At 36.4% G+C, this 19444-nt stretch overlaps 2 protein-coding genes across 7 annotated transcripts; both read left to right on the forward strand.

Annotated features, from left to right (window-relative positions):
- Window positions 1-1888: 1888 nt before the first annotated feature.
- On the forward strand, window positions 1889-7467 carry LOC107009173 (alpha/beta hydrolase domain-containing protein 17B-like). 4 transcript variants are annotated; one of them, XR_003576244.1, is made up of 7 exons: window positions 1889-2550; window positions 3796-3832; window positions 3920-4156; window positions 4242-4289; window positions 5251-5692; window positions 5822-5907; window positions 6868-7467. XR_003576244.1 is itself a non-coding variant. In XM_027914126.1 (7 exons), exons 1-6 carry the CDS (start codon window positions 2249-2251, stop codon window positions 5892-5894), a joined length of 1134 nt encoding a protein of 377 aa, XP_027769927.1. In that variant the 5' UTR covers window positions 1889-2248; the 3' UTR covers window positions 5895-5907; window positions 6868-7467. The 4 variants fall into 4 exon arrangements, 2 of the variants coding, with proteins under 2 accessions (XP_027769927.1, XP_015063937.1); XR_003576243.1 differs by having other exon boundaries at window positions 6886-7467; XM_027914126.1 differs by having other exon boundaries at window positions 5251-5687.
- Window positions 7468-8281: 814 nt separating this feature from the next.
- Window positions 8282-19203, forward strand: LOC107008792 (DNA-directed RNA polymerase 2B, chloroplastic/mitochondrial). 3 transcript variants are annotated; one of them, XM_015207971.2, is made up of 19 exons: window positions 8282-9428; window positions 10500-10709; window positions 10797-10930; window positions 11042-11108; window positions 11244-11302; window positions 11474-11591; window positions 11699-11812; window positions 11954-12085; window positions 12253-12669; window positions 13712-13762; window positions 14165-14235; window positions 15184-15268; window positions 15487-15639; window positions 16173-16247; window positions 17204-17293; window positions 17386-17433; window positions 17635-17749; window positions 17829-17932; window positions 18376-19203. In XM_015207971.2, the coding sequence occupies exons 1-19, from the start codon at window positions 8520-8522 to the stop codon at window positions 18484-18486; spliced, it is 3063 nt and encodes a 1020-aa protein (XP_015063457.1). In that variant the 5' UTR covers window positions 8282-8519; the 3' UTR covers window positions 18487-19203. The 3 variants fall into 3 exon arrangements, with proteins under 3 accessions (XP_015063457.1, XP_015063458.1, XP_027770684.1); XM_015207972.2 differs by having other exon boundaries at window positions 8283-9428; window positions 11045-11108; XM_027914883.1 differs by lacking the exons at window positions 14165-14235; window positions 15184-15268 and having other exon boundaries at window positions 8283-9428.
- The last annotated feature ends 241 nt before the right edge of the window (window positions 19204-19444 follow it).

Consider the following 19444-nt stretch of genomic DNA (forward strand, 5'->3'; position numbering starts at 1 on the left):
TTGACAAGTTTATAAATCCTCTATCATGATACAAGAAGATAAAGTGATGGTACACTTGATCTTTCAAAGTGATGTTGAGGTGTGTCATGGAAATATGATGAATTTTAAAGCCATGACAATGTGCTTATAATGCAAATTTATGAAGTACATATAAATAATTAGTCCATTCCTTGAAAAGAATGTGACTTGTGATGAGTATCGTGAATGCTCGACCATTCTATAAGAGAATGGACCCAGATGTGATAAAATCATTATGGGTTAGATATATGCAACAACTCACCTCTATGGGAGGTTTGAAAAAAAATGATATATGTCAAAACTCACCTCTACGGGAGGTTTGAGAGGAAATAAATTTTATTTGACAGAAATGGCTAATCGTATTGTACGTTTATACGTCACTATGGTATGTTTATTATGAACTACCGAAAGAGAAAAAGAAAGAAATAGGTCTTGCCTATAAGAGTTGTGGTCATTATTGTGTGGCAATACAAATTTGTCATTAGTTGTGTACATATGGTATAACAAAAGAAAAACAAGAAACATGTCTTGATCGTAATAATTTTAACCATGACAATAATGATATAATTTCTCCTTGAGGAGATGTTCATCATATTGATGGTGTCATGGAATATGTGATAGTACACAAAATTAGTTGCAAGCTCTAACGAATTAAGTGGATTGTCCATTAAGCTTATCATAAACTTATCCTTATCATGGATATGTATTCCCAAAGTGATGAATCTTTTTGGGATAGAAATGTATCTACTAATGTGACATTAAACATGGTGACCTTTTGGTTGATTTCTTTACCTATAAATAGAGATATCATTCACCATTGTAATATACACTTGAATAAGAAGAAAATTTCCCTTCTTCTATCTACTTCTCTTGTCTTATTCTCTTTATGATTATATTCTTATGAGCTTGATTTTATAACAGTGATGGATAAATAAAAACAAATAAATATAGAACAACATTAATTATTAAAAGGACCTTAAATAAATTATTGATGAACAATGCCTTTTTCTTTAATTAACTTTATATGGACAAATAAAATTAGCCTGATTAAAAAATAGCAAATATCATATGATTATAATTATATACAATGAAAAAAAAACTAATAATTGCAATGTTGTTATCCATCGATACACCGATTATTCATTTCATTTTCGTTATAAATAAATTAAAAAGGTATACATCACATGATTATAAGCTGTGTACAATCAAGAAAACTTTTGGATAGACACAATAGCCTTTAGACAGTCTAATCCAAACTGTTCTTTCGAATCCTCCAAATTCCCATGTTTTCACAAGTCAATTATTACCAAATGACATTTTTTCACTAAATTTTTTTTAGGTATTTGAATTAATTGCCCTAAAAATATACAGCTCAAATATCATTTTATCTTTTATAATTTTAAATATATCATGTGAAAGTATAAAATATTTTTATTTTTTGAGGTAGGTAGTAATAGTATAGATAATTTGAAATGGAGTAGTAATCTTGCATTAAATAGCATATAATAATAAGGCACAATACATATATTGGATTCTAAACTTAGTTTCAAATTTTAATTTTAACCTCTAACTTTCATAATGCACAAATAGACATTCTAACTATCCAACTTTTAAATAAATAAACACATGAGTCCTACATGAAACAATACATGTAGATTACCATGTAAGACAAAAAATGACATATGAGACATGTGTGTCTGTTTGTTCAAATTTATACAAGTTTAAGTGTCTATTTGTATATATCTAAAATTAAAAAGCATAAATATAATTTGAAGCCAATTTAAAGAGCACGTATATATATATATTATGCTTAATAATAATTATTGTGATAGTAGTAAAACAGACATCTCTGTACCATCATAGGACCGGTAAAACCTAAGGCGACACGTGTCAAGCAAAGAGATGAGTAGTACATTGTTCATCCCGTACAACGGCAGCGTACACCACCTAATTTTGGAAGCAGCGTTTATTATACACGTGCTCTCTTCCTTTTTAACGCCGGAAATCCCTCCACCTTTTCCTTTTTCTCTCTTCAAACCAAATCTCTACACTTAGCCGTAGAAATATACGTATAATTAATATATTGATTGCCATTTTTCACCATCAACGGATTCGATTCGGAACCCTAGCTAGATTTTGGGATCCTACACTTATACATAGAGAGATATAGTCTACTGTTACTTGTACTCTTTGTGTAAATAATTCATTTCTAGATTTTGGTTCGGAAGCAATGGGAGCGGTGACATCGTCCATGGCAGCAAAGTTTGCGTTTTTTCCGCCGAATCCGCCGTCGTATGGAGTGGTGGTGGAAGAATCGACGGGGAAATTGAAGTTGACTGAAGTGGCGGCGAAGGAAAACGTTGACGTATTGAAGCTACCGACGAAGAAGGGGACGGAGATTGTCGCGGTGTATATTAGGAATCCGGCGGCGACGCTGACGGTGCTTTACTCGCATGGCAACGCGGCTGATCTAGGGCAGATGTACGAGTTGTTTGTCGAACTCAGTCACCTTCTCCGGGTCAATTTGATGGGGTATATTTTCTCGTGCTCCTTGTACCAGTACTTTTTTTTTAACTCTAATTATTTAAGTTTTTTTGCTTTTTCCTTTTTTTGGGTGAAAAGTATGTCTTGCTGTCGGATGAGAATGGTACAGTGGCTTTTTTGTTTCAATAGTAGAATCCAGTGTATACATCAAGGAGGGTTATTTTAGAAGATCTTTTTATATGTCTGGCACTTTTTTTTTGTTTTTGCTTGGCACGGACTCTTGTTTCGAGTGAAAGGGAGAGCAGTGACCCTCACCACATTCACTGGTAATTTTCCCTCTACGGGGCGGGGTGTGGAAAGCACTGTAAGTTAGTTGACTTCTCGACCAAAGGTGGTCTAGCTCAACCTCCAAGTAGGAATAGATTCTATGAGTCGTGATCCAGTTAAGATGAGGGGCATTTCTAGCATTGAAATCATTCCTGCCAATTTCTGTTACAAGTAAGCTTCCTTAAGCCTAATATATACCGTTGATGCATCTTCAGATTCAGTGATAAAATAATGCTTGCATCGGAAACATAGTAAGGTGATAGACCCATTGAGAGTTTCTGTTCTCACAGCATAATTGAAGTTGAAATACTCTCTGCTCCATCTTATGTGATTAGGCTCTCAGATTAACACATTGCACGATGAAAAAGTTTGTCTGTGTGAGAAGAACTCCCACCAAAGTTTTACATTTGGAAGTTATTTTATTTCCTGAAAGTTGTAAGAGTTGTATGTGAATAAAATGGTATCAAATGGTTTGGGACAAAGGAGCATTATTCTTGATGCTTTTCTATATCTTCTTCCATATGAAGAGAAGACCAGTTGAGAACTTGTTTCCTGCGGCACAGCTGAAGTTGAAATTATACACTGATGAAAGCTAGGATTAATTTTCCAGTCAGATCTGGTGAAATGAGAAGTAAAGCTTGATTCTTTATGGCAAGAGATAAGCATTTCTTACATCTGGACTACGCGGACTGTAGAAGTAACACTTATACCTTGCTCATGTATAGTCTTGGAAATCGTTTCAGCTCTTTTTGGAACTTTTATGACCTCCAAAGAGTGAGATCTATGTAATTGCGATCTTGTGTTTGCGTCCTTTCATCCCCTTTTTATCCGGTTGCATAAATATTGTCTGAATGAACTTGGAGGAAAAGAGTACCCTGAGTTTGAGAAAAAGTCGCTTACTCTCGTCCTTTTGAACAGCTAGTGAAATTTTTTTTGATATTGAACCCCGTTCCTTGCTTCTGGCAGATATGACTATTCAGGGTATGGGCGGTCCACCGGCAAGGTACTAAAGATGTCTTTTGAAGATTAATTAGGGTTGAGGTTTGTTGTGTTTGAAGTGTTAAACTCTTATATTCTTAATTTCCTATAGCCTAGTGAGCAGAATACTTATGCCGACATAGAAGCTGCATATAGATGTCTTGAAGAGACATATGGGGTAAAAGAGGAAGATGTCATACTATATGGACAGTCAGTTGGTAGTGGACCCACACTGGATCTGGCGTCGCGGTTGTCAAGATTGAGGGCAGTGGTTCTTCACAGCCCAATACTCTCCGGACTTCGTGTAATGTATGCAGTGAAGCGGACATATTGGTTTGACATATATAAGGTTAGCTTTATATTTCGAGCAGTTTGTGAAGTTGATTAGAAGGACTGGAGTTCATTGTGTAATTGGTTGCTTCTTTATGGTGCAGAATATTGACAAAATACCATTGGTTGAATGTCCTGTCCTCATTATTCACGTGAGTATTCATTTCTTTTTTCAATCGTCAACATTTACTAATACAGCTATAGTGATAAAACAGAGTGTTGCCAATAATTATAAAATAATTTACTGGTTAACTGTGATCTTTGGATATGAAATGGGGTCATTGGGATAATGCATATTGGGGTATATAAAATTCTTTTTGCCTGATTGTGTTTATGGAGGAACCAGAATAGAGGTTGGACTAAAATCTGATGTTCTTGGCAATTCTGCCTTCGGATTTCTCCAATTTAGCCTCCACTTACGACTCTCTACGAGTCTACTCCACCCCTGCCCCTGAAAATATTCACCACTTCTTTTTTTTCTTTTAGGATAAGTTTTGAGTTTTAGAATATTTATAATTTATTTCTTTTCTTAATAGAATTCTCTATCATTAGGTCGAGCCTTTCCATTTGTTGGGTTGTCGATACTCCTTCCTCCATCCTATTTTGGTTGACCTTTCTATATTAGTCTATCCCATCAATATGACCTCTTTTCTTTAAATTGCATAAGTCCACCACATTCAAATAGAATGTTACATCTTCCCTTTTTTTGTTAGTTTAATTATATCTACATCTTTATTCCCTTCTTACATTTCCAGCCATTTTGTTAAAAGATGTCTTTTTTGAAGACTCAAATGTAATATCTCAGCAAACCTTTTCCTCTAGAGATTTATGCAAGTCGATGCAAAATAGGACAGGGTAATAAGAGTAATTTGCCTTTCTAAGTCTAAGATGATTCCATACCTGTCATATTTTACAATCACAAATTCGCTGTTTGAAAACAAAAATACGAATACGGCGAAGATATATTGTTCTAGAGCACAGTAATAGTATTTTTTTTCTGGATGTACCTTCTTTAGAGAGCAAACTATTCTTTTCTAGTTATATTATAATGGTAACTGTTGGATTCAGAAATGCTAGCTGGTATCTGATATGTATTATTTCTGGGATTTCCAGGGCACTGCAGATGATGTAGTTGATTGCTCCCATGGCAAACAACTTTTTGAGCTATCTAAGCAGAAATATGAGCCTTTGTGGGTTAAAACTGGTAACCATTGTGATTTGGAGCTCTTCCCAGAGTACATAATACATCTGAAGAAGTTCATATCAGCTATTGAGAAATCAACTAGTTTTAGAAATGTATCTGCACTTAGCATGAACCAAATAGATAAACCTCGAAGCAGTACAGATTGTAGACCCCGGCCGAGCACAGATCAGAGGGAGAAATCTAGGCTAAGCACAGAGAAGAGAGAGCCTAGAACAAGCACAGATCAAAGAGAAAAATCCAGAGCTAGCATAGACCGCAAGGAAAAGTCGAGCAAGAGTGTGGATCTCTCAGATAAGGCAAATGATAATACAGAACAACAAGAGAAAGCTAGAAAAAGCATTGATCGGTTAGGTTACTACTGTCTAAGAGTGCTTCACTTTATTTATTTTCGTCTCTTTTACCGCTATGTTAATTCAGAATAGCCTTATCTTGTATAAAATGTGATAAACTGTTATGACTGATAGATGTTATTGGTGGCAGCTTTGGCAACATGATGAGATCTGCCGTATTGTGCAATATTGATTGCTTCAAGCCAGTGGGAGCAAATGTCTGAATGTCTGATGAAGGTTAGTCTAAAAGGGTAGTCTTTACCACCTTCGGCTTTTGAACACTTGGTTGTTTATTTGGTTTTATCGGTTTCATCTTTAATTCTTACCTTGTCCATATGTTCCTTTAAAACTAGGGATTTTCCTTCTTTCTTATGATTGATTTGCTTCATCATTTTGGAGTCTTAACGTCTATTTCCTTGTACTACATGGTTAGCCATTTGGTCAATGTTTGAAGTCCTTGTGCAGGTTTATTCACCTCAAATAACTGTATATACTCCTATTTGTAATCTGTGGCTCTCTGTCTGAGTTCTTGATTGCCTAATAAACTTATCATCAACAAAAAGAAATATATGGATATCCTGAATTCTGTGCAAACTTTCGCATGTAACTGAAATGCACGAGCGTATGTTGCATTTCTTTTATTCTGGAAACAATTCCATATATTTGATCCCCGAATAGGTCATGTTTGTGTCGTTTGAAGTTTGATGCCTGCTGCTGAAACCTCTAAAGAATCACTAAAATTAAGTTCAATTGAGGTTCTTGTAGTTGCTACGTGTTTCTTTTCAGCATTGTGCAGTATAATGTTAGCACAAAAGCTGTTTGTTTATCAGAAAAATTTCCAAAATACTTGTTGAAATAAGTCATCCAGATAAAACCTTCATAGCTTCGAACCTCAGGAGTAATTTCTAGTGATTAGACAATAAGCTGCAGAAATGGCAGAAAGGATCTACTTTGTTGTAAGTCATACACTGCTTTTGCTGGAAGCGTTTCATGGAGATCCCATGTCTACCCGTTTAATCTCCCTTATGATGAGCTGGTGCGAATATAAAGTAAAACTATATTTTGGTTGATTGTAGAATGTAATGCTTAATTTTGCCTGCTATATTTTATTTAATTGGAGACGATAATGATTGTCATTTCAAATCTTTGACGGACCAGAAAAAACCTGAATGTTTTGTCGAACTCTTACACTTACAGTTATACGATTGCTTTCAGATCGCAGTTTTCCAAGAATGTACGTGCTCCGGAGCTCAACTGAACATCCCAATGCAAACACTGTTTGTAGATACCACGGCGAACCAAAATGGTCTTAGCATGAAAGTTATCACACGGGATCCTACAATTTGGATGAATTGGGTTAATAACCAGGAAAAAGTGGCGGGGTTTCTCCCGTTGGGTTATGTGATTATATGACCCATTACAAAATGTTCTTTTAAAGTTTTATGACCCATTTCACAGGAGATCTGTTTATTATTTTAAGACATAGGAGATACAGTGCTATAAAGTACAATAGATCTTTGTGGTCATTCTCTTTAATTCAAATTGTAACTGGCTATTTATATCATTTCCTCTCCCGTGCCTGTACCAAATGGCAAATGCTATGCTTCAATACCCTGAAGTTGTGTTGCCTGTACTACCGGAAGCGAACCGAATCTTCTGTTGTGGCTTCATGATGAAACAACCCAGGTTTGAGCTTGGTTTTGGAGTAACCATAGTTGTGTCATCTTCCCTCCTTCGACACTCTTTATCATATCGATCTTTCTCCTTTATTATGAATCTACACACTTCCGCTGACTAGACTAGTTTACAGAATATGTACAAAGTGTATGTTGTTGTGGTATGGAGTACCATAAACCAACCAATGAAAAGAATTACTCAAAAGATTTACAAGGGTAATAATTAAGATATCACAACTACCTTTAACCCCATTTATATTGTTCGTTAATTAAAATGGATGAAAAGTTTCTCGGTATATTTTTATTTTTTTTTAATCAAGTTTTTGTAGTTTGTTTGATCTGTCAGTAATTTTTTCTTGGTTAAACTTCAGAAAAGCACAGCCGTAATTGTGACTAACTAATGTAAAAACTAATCTAGTGATTGAATTTTATGTTGGCTTCGTAATTAGAACTCCTCATTTTTCAGCTGTTTTGACAATTTTTTTAAAAAAGTTTTTCTAACTATGTGGAAAAGAGACAATATGCAATTGTAGTTATTTGTTGATTTAGTTGAAGGTATTATTTCAAACGTCAGTACGTTAGATTATAATTTTGAAATAACTTTAACTGATATTTTTACATGCATTTAATTTCGCACAAAATAGAATAAATTATTTCACATTGATAATTATAATTTTAAAATAATTTTATTTGCGAATTAAATTAACATTGTATGCATTTAATAAAAGGAGTAAAAAAATTATTTTTTAAAATGAATTATATCACTCTCACTCCCAAATACATTAATGAAGAACCCAAATTATGTTTTTTCTTGATTAAAATTTAGAGAAACAAAAATTCTGGAATACTTACACGTGTCCCTTGGTCGGGGTCTAGCTCGTAAAAAAGCAGGTGAATGAAGTTACAAAAAAGTGTATTATAAATAGTAGAGGGCATAGACTCCATTAGCCACAACGGACCCAAGATTTAAGGAGGGTTTATAAGGTCGGTTTGCTGTTAGCCATCTCCGTTTATACAAATATATCCAGTTTCCCTTTTTCTTGTTTACTTTACACTTCGGAGTAATTCAGTTTCATGAATATCTCTTGATCCTTCATCTTGCTTCTCTTCTATAATTTATCTGTTTCTTCATTACAACTCTATTTCTTTTACAAAAAAATCTTGAACATTTTGATGTCCTGCACTAAAACCCCTATTTCCCTAACCATCAAATTCAACACTGATTTAGAAACAAACCCATATCATAATTCTCCTATTATGTGGCGAAACATAGTCAAACAGTTCTCTACAAGAACCCCACAAAAGATTCTTCTTACCTCAAAGAATCATGCTTATAGTTATCTTGGTTTCGGCCTAGATTCTGTTTTCAAGGATAAAAGAATATTAAGATCCTTTATCCCTGTTTCTTGTTCGAATAGTGGATTTCTTGAGATGGGGTTTCAGAATCTTGGTGAATTTCTTCCTGGGGATGAGTTCTTGAGGAGACCCTTGTTGTGTGCTATGAAAAGTCAAGTGAGTAACAATGATATTTGTAGAAAGAACTATGCTAGTGTAGCTGAGGCTGTTGCAGTATCTTCCACTGATGCGGAGGAAGATGTGTCTGTGGTTGGTGAAGTTCAAGAATTGTTAACTGAATTAAAGAAAGAAGAGAAAAAACAGTTCACTTTTAGGCGGAGGAAGCAAAGGATGTTGACTAGTGGTATTGACCGCAGGAAGTATCCAGCGCTTATGAGGAGGCAAGTCCAGATAGAGACACAGGCATGGGAACAAGCTGCAAAGGAGTACAGGGAGCTTTTGTTTGATATGTGTGAGCAAAAATTAGCACCCAATTTGCCATATGTGAAGTCATTGTTTTTGGGGTGGTTTGAGCCTTTGCGCAACAAGATAGCTCAAGAGCAGGAATTATGTATCCAAGGGAAGTCTAAAGCAGCGTATTCAAAATATTTTCACCTGTTACCTGCGGATATGATGGCGGTTATCACTATGCATAAGTTGATGGGATTGCTGATGACAGGGGGTGAACATGGTAATGTAAGAGTGGTACAAGCTGCGCTTGCTATTGGTGATGCAATTGAGCAGGAGGTTGGTTATCCTGGAATTTTATGTTTGTGATCTAGAGAACGCTATTTTTAAGCATCAAATTTGCTGCATTATGAACTTTCTCTTTAAACTTTCTTCTGTGTTATTCAGCTCCTCTTCTATAAGTGTTGTGATGGAGCAGTAGAGTGTCTGGAGAATATCACTTTCACTTTTGTGAAGTTTGTACAGATAAATGTTAAAAAAATTGTGTGTCAGCATATTAAGAGACCAACTGTACAATACTTAGAACTATCAAAAGTGGACATTGGACAATAATACTCATGCAGAACTGACAGAACTAGAAGTGTAGAAGTGAAGGAAGCACTACTGACCTAGGACATCGACACTTTTAGCGTTTTGCACTTCTAATTAGTTGTCCATGAAAACAGCTAAGTTGTAGTTGACAACAAATGCTTGCCCAATGGAATCATTCGACATTTAACCTAAATCTATGCAACTAGTGTTTTTAATTATGATGATATAGGGAAGAAAGAAAAACTCAGTGCTACCGCTTTGAATATTATGGTCTAGAAATTGCCTTGTTGACACTGTCAATGTAGTTCCAGGTAAAAATAGAATGTGAAACTTCACCTGCTTTTGCACTAGATTCTAAAGTCTGAATATCAGAAAATGAACTGCAAGTTTTTGAAAACAAAGACTGGTCATAGACTCACTAACTGCACAATATGACATACTTTAGCCTCGCAATTTGCACAAGATGTTCAAGTATTGCAGTGATATAAGGTAGTTTAACTAGCTATGGCTTGACTGGGTTTAACTAAACCAGTATGTGGTTTCTCTAGCTAACAAGAATACTAAAAAATATTTGTGTGTTAGATCTAATTTAACTGATAAATTGAACTGTACTGTCAACATTTTATATGCTAGACAAGATAGTTTCCAAGCATGTTGGAACTGAGTTTATTCGGTTTTATGTTGGCTATCCCATGACAAACCTTATTTTGGTTTACCCTGTGTCAAGTTTCAAGAAATGGTGGGGAGAAATGTTTGAAAAGCACAGAGACTTCCATTTGATAGTACCTGGAGCTGATCATGCACTTCCTCATGCATCAGGTTAGAATACACAAGTTTTTAGAGAAAACAGAGAAGCATAAAGCCGAGAAAGATAGGAACATAAAAGACGGAGAACATGCCACTCTAGAACAAAAGAAACTACACAAGAAAGTCACGAGTCTAATGAAAAAACAGAAGTTACGTGCAGTGAACCAGATAGTGAGAAGTCAAGACGATTCAAAGCCCTGGGGCCAAGATGCTAAAGCAAAGGTTGGGCTTACCCTCGTTGATGTTGAAACTTCAAAAATTTTCTATGTATGATTTGTTGAACTTTGACAGTACTTTTTCTTCTACCAGGTTGGAAGCCGTTTAATTGAGTTCCTCCTACAGACAGCTTATATACAGTCTCCTGCTGATCAGTTAGCAGTTGATCCACCTGACATTCGACCTGCCTTTATACATAGTACTAGAACTTTAGCCAAAGAAACAAAGTACTTTTCATTCCCTTCATGTCGAATTTTTCAAATTTAATTGTGACTACAGTTGATGATATTCTTTTAGAAAAAACAATTGATGATAATTGTGGGACTATTCCCTCACAGAAGTGCGAGCAGAAGATATGGTGTTATCCAATGTGATGAACTGGTTTTCAAAGGACTTGAAAGAACTGTAAGTATTTTTGTGCCTCTTTGGGAGATATATGTTATTTAAAACTTCTTTTGTTGATCAGCTAGCCTTGTTTTATTGAGCTACCAGCTATGAGAACAATCCTCGGTGATTTGTTTAATTTTGTCTTGCAAGCAGGCCAGACACATGGTGATACCTTACATGCCAATGTTGGTGCCTCCTGTGAAGTGGACAGGGTATAGTAATTTGTAGTCTGTTCATATCTCTGTTTTTCCATTCTATTTCCTGTTCCTTTCACTTGTACATATACCACGCATACACACATATATATACTGTATATATTTATGTATCTATATCTTGTTTTTCCTTACAAGAAAATGTGTCTACGTCTTGTTTTCTGTCTACAGTTATGACAAGGGTGGACACCTCTATCTGCCTTCGTATGTCATGCGGACACATGGAGCAAGACAACAACGTGAAGCAGTAAAGAGAGCCTCCCGGAATCAGTTGCAACCAGTTTTTGAGGTTCATTTGCCAATGATTTATCCAATCTTAAATCTTGATATCACGTGTTTCGTTTTTTTGCTCACCTCATGGAACTTGAAACATTTGTTCTTTTTATATGTATCTAGGCTCTTGATACTCTGGGAAGTACCAAATGGAGGATAAACAAAAGGGTACTTTCTGTTGTTGATAGAATATGGGCTGGTGGTGGTCGTCTGGCTGATTTGGTGGACCGTGATGATGTTAGTTGCTCTATGCTTTAACTATTCTTTTGAGATGCAAAAGCTACTTTCTTTGTCATTGTTAAGTAAATGAATTTCATAAGCTGTGTAAAATGGTTTATGTGGTATGGGCGATCACTGTAATATTTCTGTTGTTTGCAGGTCCCTTTGCCAGAAGAACCAGATACGGAAGATGAGGCAGTATGCACGAAGTGGAGGTGGAAAGTAAAGTCTGTCAAGAAAGAGAACAGAGAAAGACACTCACAACGATGTGACATCGAGCTGAAACTTGCTGTAGGTTCCAGTTGCTTCTCTCTTTATATTCTACTAAACTTCCGATTACATCTGGAAACATATATAGAGAATCTTATTCGGGCACAGTTGCAATCACGGCTCATATATTTCTGCGTCTGTTACTGTTAGATTTTCTTCCTGAGGTTTTCTTCTCCATGATTGAACAGGTAGCGCATAGAATGAAAGATGAAGAAGGTTTCTTCTACCCGCACAATGTTGATTTCCGAGGTCGCGCATACCCCATGCATCCACATTTAAACCATCTCGGTTCTGATATCTGTCGGGGTGTCCTGGAGTTTGCAGCAGGTCGTCCTCTTGGAGAATCAGGCTTGCGCTGGTTGAAGATACACCTTGCAAATTTATTTGCTGGTGGTGTGGATAAATTATCTCTTGATGGTAGAATAGCTTTTACTGAAAGTCACTTGGATGATATATTTGATTCTGCTGACAAACCGCTCGAAGGAAGGCGCTGGTGGTTGAATGCAGAGGATCCTTTTCAGTGCCTGGCCGTATGCATTAATCTTAGTGAAGCTGTCAGAAGTTCATCCCCAGAGACAGTTATTTCTCATGTTCCTGTACACCAGGCAAGTTTCACTATTATTGAGGCCTGCACATTTAATTTGTCTGTTGAGGTTTTGGAGAGAAAGAAACCTTAGATGCCTTGAGGAAAAGTTCAACACTATACACAAGAGCAAATCAAATTGTATAATGTGTTTCTCTTTCTGGTGTAAGGAAGTAAGTATCGTAAAATAATGCAGAATCTATGCTTGAATTTCCATGAACCCTACAAAGAATGGTAAAAATGCTTTTGAAGCTCTATCTTTGCTTCGGATAACCCTTTGTACAGATTACTTCCTTAATACTATGTTGATAATGTAATAACAACAATTACCTACCCAGTGTAATCACACAAGTGGGGATGGGAGGTTAGGATGGTACACAGACCACCTTACCCCTACCTTTGTGGGGCAGAGAGGCTGTTTCCGATTGACCTAATGTATTATCATTTCTCAAAAAAGAACGGAAAAACATTGTCTTTTGATGTTTGACTCAAACTGAGAGTACAGCTGCACCTTTATTTATAAGCCATTGCTACGTGTTATGAAAACCATGTCAGTATGATTAGAAGGCAGCACAAAGTCTTATGTGGAAATCATTGATATATGACATGATTTGCAATGGTTTAAGAAAGACTGTATATTTACCTTCCTCGCCAATTGATGGGGCATGTATTTCAAACAGTTTCTTGGGGTTTGAATTCCATTATAAACTACATATTTTGAAAAAGCTGGCTGATTTCGTTAGTTGCTTCCTGACTAATGAAAAAGTTCAAACAAAAGGAATTTTGGTCTTATTGCAGAGTCATTTAATATAAGTTGGTGAAAGTTGACAATTCATTTCATGTAGATTACAGGAGTTGGGCTAGAACTCAGTTGCACCTGACAGCTATTCATGTCTCAAACTAACTGTTGTTCGAGAAATGTTACTTGATATAATTTTCAACTAATGAGACCATTTGCTGCCTAAGTACATTATCTTTTTTGATTGAACTTCTCTGTAATATTTTGAGTTTGTGTGTAAAATTTATCTCATAAAACTTTTGTATCTTTCTGTTGTAATTTTCAGGATGGTTCCTGCAATGGTTTACAACATTATGCTGCCCTCGGAAGAGATAAGGTAATAAAAAGAGCGATGTTGAACATAAGTGTTTGATTACAATATATCTGATATGCATTCCCCCTTTCCACCCAATTGACATGTTTTAACTTTGCTTGAATTATATTAAAGCCTAGACCACCACCATTTGCTTCTTCCATCTTCCTTGCTACTTCCCTCTTTGGGGTTCAGAATCTTATGTGGTTCAGTTACAATTAGTAAAACAGATGCATGTTTAGAGTGCCTCCATCAGTTTAACACTATCTCCATTCTTTCTTATCTTATCAATCAAGCATAGAGAGTTCATTTTCCTTCTTTGTGTGAGATGAGCCAAACGAATTATTTATTACTTTTTTATTTTGTTATCTATAATAATCTATGGATCTACATAATCAACTCTTCTATTGACATTCATCGGTTCAGTTGGGAGCTGCTGCAGTCAATTTGGTTGCTGGAGAAAAACCTGCTGATGTTTACTCTGGCATAGCAGCTAGGTGTGTTTTTTTAATCCTTTTTCCTGTTAATGGACTAAGAGGTCTTGAGGTGCTGCTATTCTTTCTCTTGACCCCTAATTGCATGTGAAGCAAACAATTTTCCCGCAGTAGCAACTATAGTACCAACACTTGGTCATTAGCATATGACAAACCACTGGCCTGCTTCAGACTAGAACATTAGGAGCGGATGCAGGTCGACCTTTCCTGCCATAGCAAAGCTTTCCTTAGTTTCTACTATTAATGTTTGGAGAAAAAACTGTATTGGAATAGAAAGAACATCGTATCTTTGGTAATTTATGCTTTACTTTATTGCTTGCTATGATCTTGTAAGGAGGATAAGAGTGCAGCACGTGAAAGGTCACACTTCAATTAAACAATGAACCCATGGGCCACAGACATTCCCAAAATGACATGATTTGGCTTCAAAATTTTGCTGCTGCTCTGCATCTAATTGTGTAGACATGTGTAAAGACAAAATCTGGAGTCCCTTACTAAACTTTCTGGAATGATGAATATCATTAAATTAGTTATGGAGTTCTCAAATTGTCGATCTGTGAGCTCTGGGAAATGTCACGAAAATTTTCAGAGACCCCATGTTGTGCTCATATGAAAATATTTAAGGAGATAAAAATAAGCTTTTTCATAATGTGGAAGGAAAAATTTATTGATATCCAAGTGTTGGACGAGGCATTAATTCATACTTTGTGGGATCTTTATCACTGCTGAATTAGAACTAGAAGCTCTTCCTTTTTGAAGATTTTGTATTCCCTTTGGGGTCACAGGTTCAAACGCTTAAAGGTTCAGAGTTTTCCCCTTAACTGTCAAAAGAAACATTGAGTTGGAATATCTTTCATCTTAACACTTCTAGCTAATTAAGTATAAACCCTTGGAAGTTAGTATTGAGGAATAAGAGATAGTGAACAATATTTTGATGTGGCTATTTTTCAGAGTCCTTGATATTATGAATAGAGATGCACAAAGAGATCCTGCAGAATTTCCAGATGCTGTTCGTGCAAGGGTTTTAGTTAATCAGGTATCATGCTGATCACCTTGTTAAGGCCACAGCCAACAGCGTACTCCCCTTTTCTGAATTTGTTGGTAGTTTGAGATAAATGGTTTTGACAGATAGAGTTTTGGTGTGCCACCGGAAAGAGAACTGTTGCTACTGATATTCATGAGTTTTTTGTGTTGCAGTTGCTTGATGATAAGGCAACTAAATCACGCAGGTTTGGTTTATGGCTTGTCATACAGGTTGACAGGAAATTGGTGAAGCAGACAGTGATGACATCAGTCTATGGGGTCACTTACATTGGGGCTCGTGATCAAATAAAGAGGAGGTTAAAGGAGCGTGGTGCAATTGCTGATGATACTGAGCTATTTGGTGCTGCTTGCTATGCCGCAAAAGTAAGGGCAAGATGGAGTACCATATGTTGATAATTTTTCGATTGGTGTTCTATATATCAACATATTGAAACATGATAAACGGGTTTTATTATAATTGGTACTCTTTTGGTAGCTGCTTCTAGGCCTAACTGTCATCAGTTGAGAATCAGCTCTTTAATTGCTTAAAACTAAAGAACAAAACTGCTGCTTCTGGTGGCAGCTGTATCTGGTTTCTGCTTTGCTTCGAAGTGACTGACAATTTGTGTGTTTCGCACCCATAAATAGCCCACTTGTCACATGCTTTGTTTACTTCCTCTAAATGTAATCGACGTATCATATCACATGAAGTCCTATAAGAAGATATCACCAATGTTGTGATGCTTATAGAGTGCAAATTAACTTGGGCAATAAATTAACTCCCATTACATCATATAATGAAGCTCTTATCTTGGTCAACAATCAGCACCTTTTGACGCATTGATTTGCCCATTCCATCATATGTAATTAAGTTCTTATCTTGGTCAATGACCAGCATCTTTTGACACATTGATTAGGTCACATTAACTGCATTGGGGGAGATGTTTGAAGCGGCACGCAGCATCATGACTTGGCTTGGGGAATGTGCTAAGGTATGCCTAATTGCTTACTTTATCACCATTGAAATGTGTTGCAAGTTCGATCACCCTCTGTCTAGGTCAAAGAGCAGTTATGTTGCTACACTATGGTGTCGACTACCGGACTGGTTAACTCTTGCACAAGCTCTTAGTGAGTAATAACTCTTCAGTGGTCATCTTTTAGTTGATCTTAGTCAAATTTTTTTGTAAATTCGCTCAACCCTGTTTTTCTACTTCTGTTTCTAATGATGTTAAAACTATCAATGTGGACATGTATATCTGTGATTATATGTTCCTGTTGTTATTGACACATGATGGTAAAGATTTTAATGGGCTGAAGGGTTTTTCCCTGGTTGATTGGACCGTTGAGATAGTGGAGGAGAAGTTTGGTGTGCAAGTGGTACACAAAAGTGGTAGAACCGATGTTTTCCACAAGTGGGATCTTGTGGGTACTCCAAAGTCCAATTATCTCTACCTCCATGAGGTAGTGGTATAGCACCAATTATCCACTTCAATTTTTCACCATGTAAATGCACCAATCATCTCTACCTCCACGAGGTAGTGGTAAGATCTGCGTATAGTCTACCATCCCCAGACCTCATTTGTGGGATTTCATTGGGTATGTTGGATGGGATGGCCCTTCAAAACAAAGAACTTACTTGAATTTCGTAGATGAGACTAGTCCTATCAGCTATTTTGGGTGGGATGGCCCTTCATAAGCATATATGTATTTGGATTAATTACTTTGAGCCTTCAGAAGACCGGTCAAAGATATAGCATCTGATGACAGTTGAAAAAAAAAAAGATTTTCCATCTGAAGCAGGGTTATCAAATTATACAAGAACTATGTTTATTCAATGATTAAAAAAAATTGAGATTGGATATTTTGCACAAATATTTGATCAGGTGATAAAAGTGCATTAGAGTTTGTTCTGCTCAAGTATCTTCATTGACCTCTAATTTTTCAACAGATAATTGCTTCTGAAAATGAACCAGTCAGATGGACAACTCCTCTTGGGCTTCCAGTTGTTCAGCCTTACCGCAAAATTGGAAGACATTTTGTGAGTGTTACTATGTTGTCTATTTTTGGTCCCCATGCTATTATAAACTACTCAAGAGTCATTACATCTCTATTTGGCAAATCTTGTTGCAGATTAAGACTTCTCTCCAAATTTTGACTTTGCAACGGGAAACAGAAAAGGTATATTCTTGTTTTTGCCCTCATGCTTTATGTTATCTAATATGTCGTTCTTCTATATCAACAAGGTGGGAACTAATGGGATACAAATGAATGTCCATTTATCGCTTTCATTTACATATTCTTCTTCAAATGTTTCCTCTTTGAGATTCAACTTGGTAAACTTCCAGTAGAAAATTGCTTATCTTTCTATGGCCTTTGCAGGTAATGGTCAAGAGGCAAAGGACAGCTTTTCCGCCAAATTTCATTCACTCCCTTGATGGTTCACATATGATGATGACTGCAGTTGCATGCAGAAGGGCTGGCTTAAACTTTGCAGGTTTCCTTTAGTTCTCTTTTTTGCCCCCACTTTCTGTGGGTTCTGTGGAAAGAAAACAATTGAACATTTTCTGCTACAGGTGTTCATGACTCGTATTGGACGCATGCGTGCGATGTTGATAAGTTGAACAGGATATTGAGAGAAAAGTTTGTAGAGCTTTATGAAACGCCGATTCTAGAGAAAGTATGTATCAGCATTATCAGAGAAGTAGAAATACCACATTATCAATTTCAGTGTTCCTTATTAGTTATTACTTGAGAAACTAACTACACTCCGCCTTCCAAACAAGAATATAAGGAAGCATTAAAACGTTTTTAAAAGATGAGTATTGCCCAGCTTCCTTTCACCATTGGAAGAAATAATCTGTATGGGAAATGGTTGCAGCTCTTCCTTGTTATCAAACAGAGCTGATGAAGTTGAACGAGAATGACAAATATTTGTTCAATTAAAAAATAATCAAAATACTTCTTTGCTTCTTTGTTTTTCCTTCTGAAGTAGTTGCAAGAGGAAACCTGTCCCATTGATCAAGTCATTCACAAAAATTACTTTAATGTGTTTGATGTGTCAAAATCTGAAAATGTTACTTCATTTTCCGCTCATATTTGTTTCTTTCCATCTTTTTGCAGTTGTTGGAGGGCTTCCAAGTTTCCTATCCTACACTGTCATTCCCCCCTTTGCCTGAACGTGGGGACTTTGATTTGAGAGATGTCATAGAATCTCCCTATTTCTTCAATTGATTAGGTTCACGTGTACCTCACCCCTCTTTGAAGTACTAAGCTGGGCAGGGCCTTCTTGTGTTTCAAATGCCATAATGGTAACACGAGAAAAGTTTGTGCTTACTAATCCGGTGAGATGCAGATTCTGCTGTATGTATAAAACACGATTAGTGTCTTACATCCCGGATGGTCTGGCTCTTTTCTCGATCGTTTAACCTGCACTCTCTAGTGCAGCTGGGACAGAAACTTCCAGTCGGAGCCTGTATGCATTGAGAATTGAGATTCACCAACCTGTTTCTAACAGATTATGGTGGATATGTGATGGTGCCTCCTAATTTAGTCATGGTCAGAAGAAAGCTTGTCAAAAAATATAGACGGTCATTCTGGGGTCTAGTTTCTACTGCAGAAGCATTGAGATGCAAGGATACAATTGATTTCCAGGCTTCCTAGGCTGTTCTCCTTTATGCAAAGTATACAATCTTTGTATTTTAATTGTAAATAGTATTGGCTTGTGCTGTAACCACCATTATGAGAGAACATGGGTATGATAGAGCGAAATTTACAAGCTTTCAGGCATGTGTTTGAGATTAAAAGATGTATAGTGGTTGAGACAACTGTATTGTTGCAAGATCTTCTGGTGGCGAGTCTTCTGTACTAACAAAATCTGTTTATATCTTTTGTATATATGCTGTAACAAATGTCTTTTATCTAAGAGTTGCCTTGATCAATCTTGCTATATGATTCAGTGACAGTGACAGTTGATAAACAATCAAGAACAACCCCTTTCCTTACAGTAGTCTCCAGGAAATTTATGTTCAGTTTTTGGAAATTCGAATTATTATTTTTTAGATAATGATCAAATGCTCTAGATCCGCAAGTCTCATGGTCATTCTTTTTAACATCATCTTCTTTTTTTTTTAATGTAATGCTATTAGTCACCTTGTACTTTCCTCTATGGCCAAAGTCTAGCTTAATTGAG

The sequence above is a fragment of the Solanum pennellii genome, chromosome 2, assembly GCF_001406875.1.
Source record: "Solanum pennellii chromosome 2, SPENNV200".
Classification (NCBI taxonomy): domain Eukaryota; kingdom Viridiplantae; phylum Streptophyta; class Magnoliopsida; order Solanales; family Solanaceae; genus Solanum; species Solanum pennellii.